The sequence below is a fragment of the Apus apus genome, chromosome 14 (assembly GCF_020740795.1).
Source record: "Apus apus isolate bApuApu2 chromosome 14, bApuApu2.pri.cur, whole genome shotgun sequence".
NCBI lineage: Eukaryota > Metazoa > Chordata > Aves > Apodiformes > Apodidae > Apus > Apus apus.
In genome coordinates, this window is record NC_067295.1 from 14,081,207 (window position 1) to 14,096,571 (window position 15,365).

The 15,365-nt window shown below is 38.7% G+C and overlaps 1 protein-coding gene across 3 annotated transcripts in view; it reads right to left on the minus strand.

Moving 5' to 3' along the window:
• The window catches only part of KATNIP (katanin interacting protein), a 59,338-nt gene that overhangs the window by 25,084 nt on the left and 18,889 nt on the right, over window positions 1-15,365 (minus strand). For all 3 annotated transcript variants that reach the window (XR_007890904.1, XM_051632433.1, XM_051632432.1), the window contains 4 exons: window positions 13,164-13,301; window positions 7,882-8,776; window positions 3,134-3,868; window positions 2,374-2,582 (listed from right to left, as the gene is read on the minus strand). Coding sequence is in view for 2 of the 3 variants with exons in the window: in XM_051632433.1 (XP_051488393.1) it covers window positions 2,374-2,582; window positions 3,134-3,868; window positions 7,882-8,776; window positions 13,164-13,301 (1,977 nt within the window). In the remaining variant the exon portion in view is untranslated. The remainder of the gene's footprint in view (window positions 1-2,373; window positions 2,583-3,133; window positions 3,869-7,881; window positions 8,777-13,163; window positions 13,302-15,365) is intronic.

A 15,365-nucleotide genomic window follows, 5' to 3' on the forward strand; every position in this document is an offset into this window, starting at 1 on the left:
CCACCAGTGCCCACTATTCTTGCTTTCAGATATGGAACACTTTTCTACTATTTCAACTACTTCTGCTTGTGAAAATTGTCCTACCAGTGTTATTAGATCCTTAAGGCTAGAACAAAACACCACCATAGTACAGGAGTTATTGGAAAAGCAATAAAAAGTAGAAAGTATTGCCATGCCCCTATGCCTGACCACACTGTATAGCGCCTTCCATGTGAGGAAGAACTAAAGTAAGATTAAACATTCTGGGAAAATGAGATTTAGAAATGACTGTAAGAGAGAGGCATGTATCTCTGGAGTGGCTTGAGGAAGGCAGTAAAGAATAATTTTTTTTGTTTCTTTCAACACAAAAAGGGAAACTAAACGAACCTAGAGACAAACAGAAACGGTTTCTTAGTGCTATGCAAGTTAAGCTGGGAAACCTACCAGTCAGCTCTGTAAGTTTTAAAAGTGCACATGGATTCAAAAGGCTACTGGATGAATTAGGGCAAAACTCCATGGTAGCACATTAAACACAAATGTTAAGTCAAAAAGTTCTTGTGAGACAAATTTCTAAGGGCTGGCTGAGTGTTTCAGAGGAACACCACTGCATGTTTGCTTTCTTCTGACATGCTCCCTAGGTACCGACTACTGGCCACAGAGTTGGGCCAAGTGCAATAGTTGCAGGTCTGACCTGCTATAAAAGTTGACATGTTCAGGATTAGTGAACTTCTGGGAAAGACAGATAACCATAGGTAATACTGACAAGGAAGTGAGGCACTTGTCTAAGAGCTTTTGAAAAAGTTTTGCAGACAGAGCAGGAAAACAATGATTCATCCACTGAACATGCTACAGGAAAAAAGGGTCAATGATCAACAGGTAGAGACTGTTCAAACCCAATGCTAGTCTGAATGACAATGTTATGCTGGGGAAGACAAATCACCTAGTAGATCTGTATCATTCTGACAGCATATGCATCCTTCTACAAAATCTTGGTAGTACCAGCAAATACAGAATGACAAGGAGAACAATGGCTCAGACACAATAGCTTTTGTTATTTGACTGCTGATACAGCATGTTTCAGAACTAGAAAAGGAGTATGAAGAGCATCACAGATGATGCTCTTTGCACAGCAAAATAAAAGGCAGAGGCTCTGAGCAAGGGCCAGACAGTCCAAGTCTAGGCTTCAGCAATGGAAGGGGTCCTGGTGAATGCTTTCAATAAACAACTGATCCAAAAAGGTGAGCTTTAATCTGTGTTCATGAAATCCAGCACTGCATAAGGTGTCTGAACAGTTTAAGATACCACAAGCAAAGGTGGGACCAAAATTACTGTTGATAGTATTAATCAAGCACCAGAGAAGCCAAAGAGTTGAAATCACTGACTCACAATTTTAACAGCGAGATCAAATTTCAATGTCGTGACATTTCCCTGTCTTATAAACCACCAGGAGAAAAGGACAAATCAGAACAGGGAAGCTTGACAACAGCACAAGGCTCATTAGGAACCACATATCTCTGGGGAGTCTTTAGCTGAACCAGCTGGAATTTGGATTAGTTCAGCTTTGGATCTCCTCACAGACTTCCAAGTGAGTCCCCTAGAAAACTACATCCTTACTGAAGCAACAGTTCATGAAAATTGTAAGGTAGACAATTTGACTGAAAGCAGGTCAAAGGCTGCCCCACACCATCCTGAGCAGAAAATCTTGCAGGATCTTTGCTCAGACACTGGACTGTTGGGCTGGAGTGAGACAAGACTCCAGTGCTTGAAAATACCACCTTCCTCCAAGTAGTAAAATACCTACCATATGGAATAGTAAAGGGGTATTTTTATACTGCAAACTGCACAGAGACCTGTGAACATGCTAGTCAAAAAAGGAAAGAGGAAAAAATGAGAGGAGGGTTGAGAGAGGGAGATCCTTCGTACATAAGATACCCAGTTTGTAGAGGAAGAAACAAGAGAGTGTATCCTCTGTTTGGAAAAGATGGAAAAATCTTTGGTTTCAAGTAACTGGGAGCACAGCTACCCACAGCATGAATAACTGCATGGTACAAATCACTGACAGTGACATAAACCTTCAGGAGCACCTAAATCAGAAAGAACTACCTCTAATCTCTGTCCAGGTCAACAAAGAAAAAAAAAAAATCTATTTGTAGACTCCAGTATAGCCTTCCTTCTTATAATTAAATTGGGAAACTCAAAATTTGGAGGACATTTTGGGCTTCAAAAAATGCATAAACTATTAAGCTGGTGGAAAAAAAAAAAATTTCAAAATAAACAGATACCTGTATCAGTACTTCTGCAGTGCTTTGCTCTGTCATGGAAAACAGTGTCTCCTACTTCCACGTCATGTTTCAGAAAGACTTTATAGAGAGTTCTGAACACAGAGACCCCTACCTGTTGATCCTCTGTTCTTGAACCTGCTTGTGTAAAAGGTCTTTCATCTCCCTCCCTGTCAGCAGTTTTTGGCCTCTTTAGCTCTTCCTCGTATCTCAAGGAGCTGGCATTTTCTGTTTCTCCATCATGTGTCTCATCATAGCAGTATATTGCTTCAAGGATCTCATCATCAGTAGTGAACAATATAGTATCCCCAAAGTGCTCGAGAGCTGAAGGCAACACACAGAATTAAATGGAGAAACCATAAAAAAGAATATATAGAGTGATAAAAACTATTTATGGTCCTTTTTTACATTTAATTTGCAACAGCGTTTAATATATATGGTAAATTGATAAAATGGGTACGTTCATTCTCAAACTTATACTACATAGCAGAAAAACAGAGAACTCAAATTTCAAACACATAGAAAATGAGAAAAAAGCTCCTCCATCACCTTTTCCAAAAGACAGTATCTGTGAAAGCAAGTCAAAATCTACTACTTCTAAATGTCTAGTGACTATATGATCCCATGTTATTGAAATATGGTCTTGTTGTTCAGACATCATTAAGAACAGAGATTAGCTCCATATGCTACTAAAATTCACAGTATCATTGAAGAAAGCATTAGTGGGGATGCATTACATTTTGAAATTAAAAGGAGTAAATACTAGACAGTTTGCCAGCTTGCTTTGCAGTGCAAAGTGAGAACAAACAAGCTAAATGTATTTGTTTGTATTGTAGTGCTGCTTCCAGAAAGGAAATAAAAAAATGACAGCATACCTCCAGACAGGGTTCCTGAAGCTTTTGCGATTTCTCCTTTGAAGATGCACTGTTCATCTAACACCATTACAATGTCTTTCACACCTCTGAAAGAATGTATGCGAGATTTATTATAATTCCAAATCCTAATCATAGCTACTTGACAGGCATTCACAAAGTCAATAAAGATAAAGTGAGGTTTTCCAGGGGTAAATGGTGCTAGCCAAAGATGCATGTCGTCCTGCGTCCGATTTACACCATCAATTAGGTTGGTTATTATTCTGGGATCGTTGCCATAAGCTGGTAAAATATTTATATCAGGTGGTTCAGCTGTTATTTTTGAAATCTGAACAGGCTCTCCTTTAGAACTGAAAACTTCAATTCCATTAAGACCAACATAATGCCTGTCTCCCCATGTTGTCTGAATGTCTATCACTAAGCGTTGCCCATAAGGTAAAACGGGAATTTTAAAATCATTTCCATCATGTGCCTCCAGAGAATTTTCTTCTTCTTGCCGTTTTGGTAGTGTTGGTAGTCCCTCTCTTCTCATGTGCTGATTGTCTCCAGGCCGGCTGATTTTCTGCTGCTGGAGAAACTCATCAAAGATATCCCCTTGAAAATCCATGTTAGAGATTCGGCCCCGATGGGAATAATTAAACTTCACCAAGGAGTTCCAGGACTCCTGCAGAGTGTGCTCTTGTTCATTGTGCCTCTTTGCTCTAGAGGTTGCTACGTCCTTGACAGAAAAGTCCTCATCTGAAAACAACATTACATAGGCACTTAATGCATAACCAGGACTGGAGACAAACCACTACAACATGGACTTCCCAGAATTACGCTGCTCATATTCATTTTCCCTTCCTGTGAAATTCTGTAACACCACCACTTTTATACTGCCTCTCTGTTAGGAGGGCTACATGTCCCCATTTCCCTTCCTCATTTAGACTTAAGAAAACCAAACACTGTCAAGTATTGAAGAGAAGAGCTCATGCCAAGATACAAAAACGCAACTATGTTTGAGACTGTGAATTCTTGTCTCTAGAGACACTGGGATTTTGCCCAGTAATACTTATTGTGTGGCTGTCACAATAGTTTAAACAATCTGTATGCATTTCTGCAGATCTTTGATACAGCTGGAAATGGCTGAATGGGTTAAGTTTCTAAAGCATCACAGAAAAAAGCCAGTGCTTCCTACAAAAATGTATATAAAGCAAAGTGGTGAGAAAAGCAGCAGGTTCAGCATACCAGGAGGATGAGGTGAGCACTACATTCCGTGCAGGTAATGTCCAACCATTTTCTCACTTGTCAGCAATGCAGAAGGGGGATAATGATGAAGCATCAAATGGGATGCACTGTGGCAACAAATCAGAGGGGCACAGTGGGAGCAAAGCAGATTCTCCTTGTGCCTGCACTGGGAAGCTGCTTAATTTCCATCTCAAAACAGTTAAGAGCAGATAATAACTAAGATTTTCAATAAAGCTGTCACTGAAGTATTTTCTTCAAATAAACTAAGAAAAGGAAATGAAGTACTAAACAATTACAGGCCCATGGGCTGGATTTTACTTCTGTACAACATCCTTGAGTGGATACTAAAACAAATGGTTATCAAGAATAAATGCCAATTGCAGGAAAATGCAAAAGAGTGTTTTCCCAAAAGAGTGATCAAGACTAACTTTTACTCTGTTTTTGGAAACACTGGGAAAGAGGCAATGTTCCTAATCTATCTATGGACAATACTCATTTACACCAGGGCCAAATGAGATTAAAAAAAACTGAATTGAGATAAAAAACCCCGGAATTTGAAAGCAGATGGAAACTACCTGGAAGAGAGTTGTCTTACAGAATGAAAGACTGGAGACCAACCTGGCCATTCCTTCCCACCCCACAAGGGAAATACAGATTGGAAGCAAAGGTAAAAGTTTCAGAGACCAAGAGTAATTTTTAAGTTCTTGTTCAAACCCATTGTCCATAGAGATACTCATGGGGTGGGTCACCCCAAAAAACAATTCCCAGAGTCTCACAACCTACCTGAAGAAGATATTGTATATGCATTTACCAATTTAAAATGTTAGAGCTTGAATATTTGAGGACGAGCATGTACAGAAGAGTATTTGACATCCATTGGCCTTCCTTGCTTTGGAAGTCCTTTCCCTGTTGTGTTTTTTTTTTTTTTACTTTTTTTTTGAATGTTAAGTACCATGCCAGAGAGGACCATATGATGGATGCTGTCCTAGCGTCCAGAAACAATAACACCTCAAACATACATCTCCCCTGGGGGTTTAGGAGGGGTGTCTTGAATCACTAAGTCCCTTGTCCTGCTTCTGATGGCAACACACACTACACAATTCCTCTCAAAACTTGAGCAAACTACATCTTGGGGCAACACTAGCTTAAAAAAAAAAACAAAAAACACCTTTCTTCTCTCTCTGTTGTGTTAATCTCATTTTTATTCCCTGCAGTTATAAATAGCAATCATATTTCCATGCTGCAATCACACGCTTCATTTCCCAAATCACTCTAAAAGCTCTCTTCTGTATCTGTTCCACTTCGTAATCAGCTTTCCTGAAAACGGATGATCAGAACTGCAGTTTTTCAACTGAAGTCTCACGAGTGCCTGTGTTGAGATATTAACTTTTCCCTAACAGAAATGCCTCAGCTGATACCTCCTCAGAGCACACTGCTATAATCACGCCTGCATCACACTAGGATTTCACAGCTCATCTGTGATCAGCTACTCAACCAAGACCCTTCTCTTCCTTGGTCATTTGTAATTGATGATTATTCTGCTTACAACTTAATTTTTTTATATTAGTCCCCCAATGACCTTGCAAGCATTACTACGGAATTGCATTCCGCTGCTATTACTCCAGTCCTCAAGTTCATCTTTCTGTGCAGTTCTTCAATCTTCTTAACTCATAATACCCCAAATTACATGTTATTTGCAAATTTCATCAGTATCCTTCCATTTATTTTCTTTGCACATGAAACCAGTTATCAAAGAAAAAATTGTACATTTTTGTGGCAACATTAACTCAAGCCAACCATGCATTTATGTGCTATTTCTAATGTCTCTTGTTCTCATTATTCTTCATTTAATGACCAAAGACATGCTGTGACATTGCATATGAGGTTGTGCAGCCTTCCCTTGTCACATACTGTTGTTGGGAAACTGCAGTTCCCCACGGCCCGTGCCAATTAAAACTCACCACTCTTAGGGAAGCATTTAAAACTGCTTCCCTGTCATTAATGCTCACTCAGCTCCACTGTGAAGATCCTTTACCCTGCACAGTACAGGACAGAGAGAACAAAAGCTGCTAGATGGCATGCCATTTTCCCAGGAACAAACACATACTGGGAGATTTAAGCACCAGATGACAAAATCTGCTCTGAGCAAAATTAGAGGACATTATCATTAGAATCATGATAACCCTCATCTTACAGTTTACATTAAAACTCCTAAATTGTTACAATTTTTACAACTGAGCAGAAATTACTAAAGTGGGATTTCTTTGCAGTTTCCATAATGTTGACAAGTTTTTAATCTAACAGAGATACTGTAAAATGTGTGACACAGCATAGGGGTTGCAGTGAGTAGGTGGCTGAAAGGGAGATGGCAGTGATTCCAACAGCTGCCGTGCTTCTTTGAGGTGTAATTTCAGATATACTTACCAAAATGCTGATTCCTCCACAGAGAGGCAGAGAAGGAGTAAAAAAAATCAGACATTCTATGTTTGGAGAGAGCCATTTTCTTCACCTTTGTCTGAAAACTTCATGCCATACCTGCTGTAGAATTTGAGCTGGCATTCCTGCATTTCAGCACACTGCCTGTCCCTTATGGCCATAACTGTAATGCAAACCCCCAAATACAATACAGAACAAGCTCCACTTTCATGTAAATTGTTTTGATGGTTAATTTTACTAAATCATACTCAAAATTTCAGCTGGTATTTCTTTAACATCGTCTTCTCATTGTCTGGGCCTTGTCCTTGTTATGCCAGACTCTCATCATTTGAGACAAATTATTAAATGCTGAAGAACGACAGAATGCCAAGGATGAACTTCAGAACTTGCCCACTTCTCACCCTCTTCCCTGGGGACACGCTGCTGGCTGCTGCCAGAGGGAGAACACAACTACACAAATCTGGGTCTGCCCCTCCAACAGGACCCCGGCAAACCAAAAAAGGTTTGGAGATGGATGACAAGGAGAAATCAAAAGCATGGACCAGGTAATAGCTAAATTTACTAGAAAACTCTTCATAAATGAGCAGAGATGTCTGAGGGAGAGATCTGAAAGAGGTATATAAGGTCACAAGTGGAGAAGAGACAGTTTTTCCTTCACTCTGAATGAATACATTCAGCATGTATTCTGAGAAAGACACAAATTCTGTAAAAATACTCACTACCTTGAGGTCCCACTGTTCTGGATTTTTATTCAGATTTTCACTCGTTTGCACAATTGTCAATTTTTATAATGCAATTAACTGAAATTTAGTCTTCCATCTTCTCCAAATAAATTTAAAAGCAGTGACTCAGAATGCAAATTTTTCAGAACAAGAGCATTTCATACCAGGTATAGGACAAGGATAGAGACTCTGAGCATTGACATAGTATGAATGAGAAAAACTGAATACTGCAAACACCACAAAAAATCCCACTGTCTATACCTCCTGGAATCTCATTAAGTCCATCTCAACCTATATGATTCTATGATTGTGCAAAATGGAGAACACATCAGCACTCGCAATAAGGTTCCTATTGTGATCTCTTACCTCCAAGTGCAAAACCATCTCCTCCAAGATTTATAGTGTTCAATCCCTCTTTTTTTCCACGTCTGACACTCCTTCTTCCACTTGTAGGGTACTGTGAGCTGCAGGAATTTTTGTTTGAAAGTTGCTCCAATATGTCCAAGCCTTCACCACCATCCCTTCTGGTTGGCAATTGTGATTTTTCATTTTCATTTGCATTTCTACTACTGGATCTTGCCAGTTCATTTCTCTGCCATTTGACACCTTCATTAGTCAGTTCTGAAAAGTTTTTCATTAGTGCATCTGACTGTGTTTGAAATCTCAAGCCCAAACCACATTCTGTAGCAAGCCAGGGAGGCTTCTCCTTACTGGAAGTAGCTTGATGATTTTCTGTTACTTGGGAAGACGACTGTAACCAAGGAGGAAATGCACTTGTAGAATCAGATAGTTTTCTTCCTGTTAGCTTTTCCATTTGCTCACTCAAAGTAAGTTCATCATCAGATTGAACACTCTCCCTAACTGCTTGTACTGTTGCATCCTCCTTGGCATCTTTTATACAAACTTGAGATGGCAACACCTCTGAATCATCCTCTAACTCAGACAAGTTTTTCTTTGTAAAGCTGACAGAGTGCATCTTACGCTCAAGAAGATTTTCTTCTGGCAGAGATTTCCAGGTTAGTAAAGCACTGTTTGACTGTAAGCATTGAAAATGTAGGCCTGCTTTCTTCTCTGTGACTGCAGGTACATTTACTTCTTTCCTTTCATTTGAAGAATATGCAGAGTTATCTTGCTTGTGATCTGTAAGGTCAATAGTCGTGCTGTTCTCAGTGAGATCTCCAGAGGCTCTCTCTAATTCACCATCAAACACAAGGTTCTCATCAACATATAACTTCACCTTCTTTACTCCAACATCAAGGTCCTACAAAAATAAAAGTGGGAAGATTTCAATTAAGTTGTTCAAGCATTAGATACTACTGTTCTGAAACTCTGATTGCTTAATCAATTAACAGACAAGAACAATGAAAACCTTTTATCTGTAATATGTTCTTTTTAATCAAAAACTCAAACTGAAAAATACTGTGGAATATTTAAGATTTTAGATAAAAAGACTTGAATTGCTATGAACCAGTTTGGCTGACAAGGCTTAAACATTTAGAAAAGCTTGAACAAAAAAGCCTAGATTAAGTAAAATTATATTTGATCAGGATATAAATTCCAGGGGCACATTTTACTCCAGCATCTTTAAGATTCACCACTTTCATTACATATTCCACAGCAACCACACAGATTAAAGCCACTAGAGTTAAAAGGAGTTATAAAGTGTTATAGAAATACAGGGCTAGAAAGGACATAAAAGTAAAATCATCTGGTCCACCTCATTCCACTGAAGAAAGTAAAATAACCTATACCATTGTGAAGAAATCTGTTTTTAATAGTTTTAAAATAATCTGCCTTGATAGTCTATTCCCCAAGCTTAACTAGCCTTTGAAATAGAATGCCTTGATCTCAGACAACTTTATCTCTGGTTCTCCTTTTCTGTGACACCCACTAATCCTGGTATTTTCATTCCACTGAAGTTGGAACTAATGTTCTTCCTATTCTCTTTATCAGTTGCATCTAACTTTTTCTCCCTCTTGACAAAAATACTGGTATCTTCAAAGAAAATACAGATGATGAGAAAATCCATCTCCTTCTGCCTTCTAAATTTCAGTAATGCATCCATCACATGGAGTCTTCAAAGACTCTGTTCTTTCTCTGTTTTCATGGAACCGAGCAGCTTTCTCCATGACAGTAAGAAGTTTCAGTTTCATGCCTATTTTTTATCTCCTGGATGCCAGTTCTCCTTGAATACTGATTTAAGTTTTCCTCTACCCCCAGCATAAACCAGTTACTTGTTCACCTTCAAGTACAAGTGTCTCCAGTTCCTCACTCCCACATGCACTCTTTACAGCTTACAAGTCTTTACAGCTTCCATTCTACTGCTTTCCAAATAACATGTGTGAGTAGAAAAATGTATTCTAGGTCTACACAAGGAGAAGAAGATGCAGATATTACAAGAAAGCTACAGTTGGGGTAGAGGAGTAGGTGTGGAAATGTAAGACACATTCCTGATTGAAAAATATAACCTTCAGTAACTTCTCAGAGAACAGCTGTAAACCCAGTTTAATTGGCCATTATGTCATGGGTGCCTGTGTTAATCCAAGAGTACCATAAAGTGCTGCATGCCTGTACTGACGCATTTGGCCATAAAACATGGGATTTTTTTTCCTCTTGAACAAGGACAATGCTAGATTAACCTAACAGGGGATCAAAACACTTTATTAATTATATATATTAAAAACTAAATACATGGCTTCACTTGAAATTATGATGGGGAAGAGCAAGACTATCAGGATGAGCCAGTAATGTTATTTTATGAATCTTTGTACGTCTGGACTGTTAATGTCTCCCTTAAATGCCAGAGATACTGGATATTCATAGTCAAATCTGGAATAACTGCAACATTTCTACATAATATCCTAATTTTTACTGCTGTCACGAATGCTCAACACTTACCTCTGTGTTTCTACCTGGGAACAGATATAAACTGCATGAAACTACAGAAATATACCTAAGCTTCCCCTAACGTGGTGTTTGGACTGTATGAAGATGAACCAGCCAAAGCTACAGGTATTTCTAAGACAACAGATACAGGCATTAACAACAGCTGGTAGCTCAGAGAACCCATTGTTTGTGCAGTAGGACTGAAACAGCTAAGGAAAATCTCTTGCACCAAAACTCTAAGCAGACTGAGGCTCAGGCAGGAAAAATATAAACAGATCTCAGGGACTCAAAGAATAAATAGATGCAGACACAGGACTAAGAAATGCTCTTTTTCATTCCCCATAACCTCACATCCGAGGTTCCTACTACTTACTGATCAGAAGTGGTGGGAAAGATTGGCAGAATGGTTAACATCCCTAGCACCACTGCTTAACTCTCTGTGAGCAGTAGGAGGGTGGAGAAATCCCTTCCTTCCGCTAGTAATTCCATCAGGAAGCCACCCTGCAAACAAACACTTCATCCAAGGCAGTTTTTTTTCCTCCCAGAGAGTAATTAGCATGGCAGAATGTCTCAGAATAAACAAGTAGGTATCAACAACAGAGAGAAAAAAATGGAAGATACTGTGAAAATAGTTCTACTGTTTCTCCTGCTGTTCCTTCCCAGCCTGCACCTGCAGCCTGCATGGAGTGCCTGCTGGGATAGTGCTTTCCAGCGAAGCAACAGGGATGGTATTTCTGGCCATTTCAGTGATACTTTTGCACAAAGGACAAAGGTTAAAATCATAATCACTTTTCCACAAATTACACCTGGAGAGAGGACCTGAAGTTGCCTTTTCCTGACTTCTCAGAGAGGAGTGGAAAAGAATGAGCAACAGAAAATGAGAACTAAAACAAAAAAGTCCTTCTACAAACTTAACTCAGCTGGAACAAAGCTGCTGCCTACATACAGACAATGCACCCCAGTAGTAATTCAACACTGAAAAAATTCTCCAGCTGAAGAGAATGGACATGGGCACATACACAGGACATATGGGCAACTGCTTGAAAGAGAAAATGATCCAATTTCTGAGCAAGTAAGACATCCATGCTTTTAAGTATTAATTCCCTTTGCAGACTTATGAAGACACACAACAAATGTTATATTGGATCTTAGGAAAAGAGTTAATAGCATGAAGAAACAGTGCTATTTCAAGGCTGCAGCGAGTATTTACAAAATGCCTGAGTGTTTCCAACAAACCTGAAAAGAACTGGCTGCCCTCTCTTACACTTGATCTGTTCTTACAGACTAAAAATGACCTCTTTTTTCATAGACTTCATCTGAAGTAAAAACAAAAAGGCCAGATGAAACACTCTGTTGAGACACTACTCGTCATACACTGGATCAAGGAGTCTGACAATGATGTAATCTGACTTTCACAGCTTCATTCTGACATATCATTTCTGCCTCCAGACTGAAGATCTAAAACATTCTCAACAACCCAGAAGCAATGGCATGAGTTAAATTTTTGTCTGCTGTTTAAGAAACACTGGGGCACCTCTCACTTTTTGAGAGAAAGAAGGAGGTTAAAATGGTTACCACAAATGACACAGATCTGGCTCTAGATTTACATTACCAGGAAGAAAATTGTTAGCTAATTATATTTTGGGGTTGTACTTAGTCAAAACTTCCTCATGACAAATTACAGAATTAGGCAGAACTGGTCTATATTATTTTTCCGCCGTAAGAATAAGGAGGGATTTTTTTTAGTCAGTGTGGACTGCTGCACTGCCACCAAAATCCATGGGATTATACTCCTAATGGATTTTACAGCTTGCCTTAGAGTGGTTTATTAAAAAAACAGTGCTTTGAAACGCTAAAACACATTTATGTGTATTTCCTGCCTTGTATTCAGCAGGTTTGGAAACAAATCATACTATTACCTCCAAAACCAGCAGTCCCTTTCCTACTCTCTAATGATGATGGAACAATCTCTAGCCCAGATTTTACTAGAAAAAGCTATCAAAGACCAGAAAATAAATATAAATCATGTTATAGTAAATTTCTCTAAGCTGTCCCTTCCATGGCCGCTTCCATATGTATTAATTACCATATGTGCTTATATAAGAACATAGATGAGAGCAAAACCAGAGGGATAAAGCCTCTTATTTATAATCCAGGACAGAAAATCCTCTTTGATCCAGTACCTGGGATTTTTTTCTTAACGCCGCAGTATACAAACAAGAATAATTTCCATGGTGACATTCAAACACACAAATAAGAGACCATCTGCCATGAGATGTCTCTCTTGAAAGACTAGATTACTCATTTTATTATGAACACGTAGTTAGTATATTTTCCAAAACAAAAATTGAGCAGCCTATTCCTCCCCACAGACATGAGAAAACACGTATTTAAACACATTTATTTATATTGTGATAAACCAGCTGGAATTCCTGAATACTAAGATGAACTTACCTTTATATCTTTTTCTCACCACAGTAAAGGATTAACTGACAGAATTTGTAAGCATTTTGCAAGGTCTTTTGAGAACTTTAGTAGCTTTGGATGAAAATGCTCATTGTGCCAAAGAAAACATTATATTGCTCCCACTTACAATCAAGACAACAGCAAATTTCACAGTAGCCATGGAACCCTCCTAGCTCCCTATTTTATTAAGAAAATTGCATCTACTTTTATTTCATGCTTTTGGAAAGAAGATCAAACTGAGTTTCCCTAGGCAAGGTAGAGCACACACACAGAGGAGATGAGAAAAGACTACTTACACTGGGAGTTGTTGTGTTGTAATTCCAAATCTTGATCTTGGATATACCAAAGTCATGTGACCGGGTGGGATTGCGGATAACAAAGTAAAGTTGGATGGGTGGATGGAAAGGGCACATCCAGAGGCTTTCCCTTGTAGTCTAAAAACACGAACAATCAGACTGTCACTAATACTGTCTCTCCTAAAGCAGCATATTTTAATTAACTTACCACCCCACTGCTAAATATACATAGATTAGAAAAGTCACCATTTCACCAAATCAACTACGTTAGGAGCCAAACCTTAACCTCATTTCCAACCAGTAAATCCGTCTCTCCTGCCTGTCAGACAGCTCACCACAGCCTGCCAATTAGATAAAGGTCAGCTGCTGCTGTCCCAGTAAGATATATGCACGCTTCCAAATGACAAGCAGCCTGCCATGCTTTGTAATGCAGGGTCAGAGCAAGTCCAGTTTATTTTAATCAAATTAATCAGCTTTGCAGGCACTAGAGGAGATCACAGAGCACAATGGACACTGAATAATCGCTCTGTGATTTCGTAAAGTGCTTACACTTCTGTTTTGCACACTAAAGAGGGGAATCTTAGAGAATTTTATTTCACTACCTCTACTTAATCAGGCTTTGCAGACAACTAATTTCACTTACAGATCTATTCCTCAGAGCTATATTTAGGACTCTACACTCAGAATTTTCTAAGGTATCACAGAAAATCCCGACATGAACTCTACAGACAACTGACAATCAAGACATTTTAAAGTACCAAAGAATGCCTAATTCTGGACATTCTTTAGAATTGTTACCTCTACATGTTCAGAAACGGAAGAAAAAGACGTGTGGCAGCTCAGAAAGAAGCAAAGAGTTTCAAAATCAAAATGCTGAATATTAATATACTCAATGTTGAATGTTACCCCACAACAGAGACAAATGAGGGCACAAAGTAAAAATCCACACAGATAACATTTCAGTGACCTGAGATAAGTAGATAAATTAGCTCCCTTTCCATTTTCAAGTATACACAGTACATATAGTCACACAGTAAGTACACACAGTCAGTATTTTAACATATCCTTTCATTTGAAGTGAGTCTTTCAGGTTTTCCTGAAGGCAGCAACTACAAAACTTTCCTTCTCAGTACTTCAGGTGTGTGCTTAATGCTGCTAAGGACAGAGCTCTGCCAGTCTGTTCACAGACATCATGAAAAGAGATACTTCTCAGAGTGGTCATCTTTGTATTTCAAGTTCTGACTGTTCACTGTGTCTCTGCCTTAGAGGGCTCTCCAAGAGCTTTGAGGAACAATTATTGCTTTGAATGTCAGTTTGGGGCATAAACAGCTGTAAGAGTACCAGTCAGGTTTAATCCTTTCTATATAAAAAAAGAAGAAAGCCTCTTAACATCAAAGAAATTAAGGACAGCCTTCAAACCAGTGTGAACCCAATTTCAGGATCAACTCCTAAGCTAAATCATGTTATGAGGTCATATTGTGAATGAGAATGCCTAAAAAAATTATTTCCTAACAGCAGACATCTGATGAGCAATCCACCTCCAGACCTCTCCAGTCCAGACCTGATGCCCTAGAAATCAATAGGTTCTGGTGTGAACTTAGATAATCAATAAACTAATAAAATTCCTATGCATAAGCATATGCCTATTCCCAAAGACAAAGGTACACCTAAATGATACCACTTAACCATGGTAAAGTGAGTTTTCCACAAAGTAAGTTTTGTACGTTTTCATTCTGTTCAAAATATCAGTTGCTTGGAGATTCATTCATTGTTGTTTTTTTTCTAATACACCCAAAAACTTTCCTGTATAATCTGAAATTTACACAAACTGGAAATGCTGCTGAAGGAGTTCAGCCCAGTTATATACCTACACTCTAAGGCCATACTCCCTGTCCAGATTGCATCTTCCCTGAAGCAATACCACCTTTCAGCTTCATGAGAGATTACAGTGTCACAAGTCAAAGAAATATATTAATCAATGAAACACAAAACCTCATTAGTTAAGAATAATGGGACATATAAATACATGAAAAATGCTGAGAATAACAGCTTTGTAATGGATTCATTAATAAATTACCACATAATTTATAATTATCTAGAAAGTTTGGAGTTACTGCTACTAGTGAGTGTTACCTGCCACAGAGCACAGCCTATAAAGGAGAATAGGTAAATATGGCATCCAAACTGCAACTTTCAAGAGAC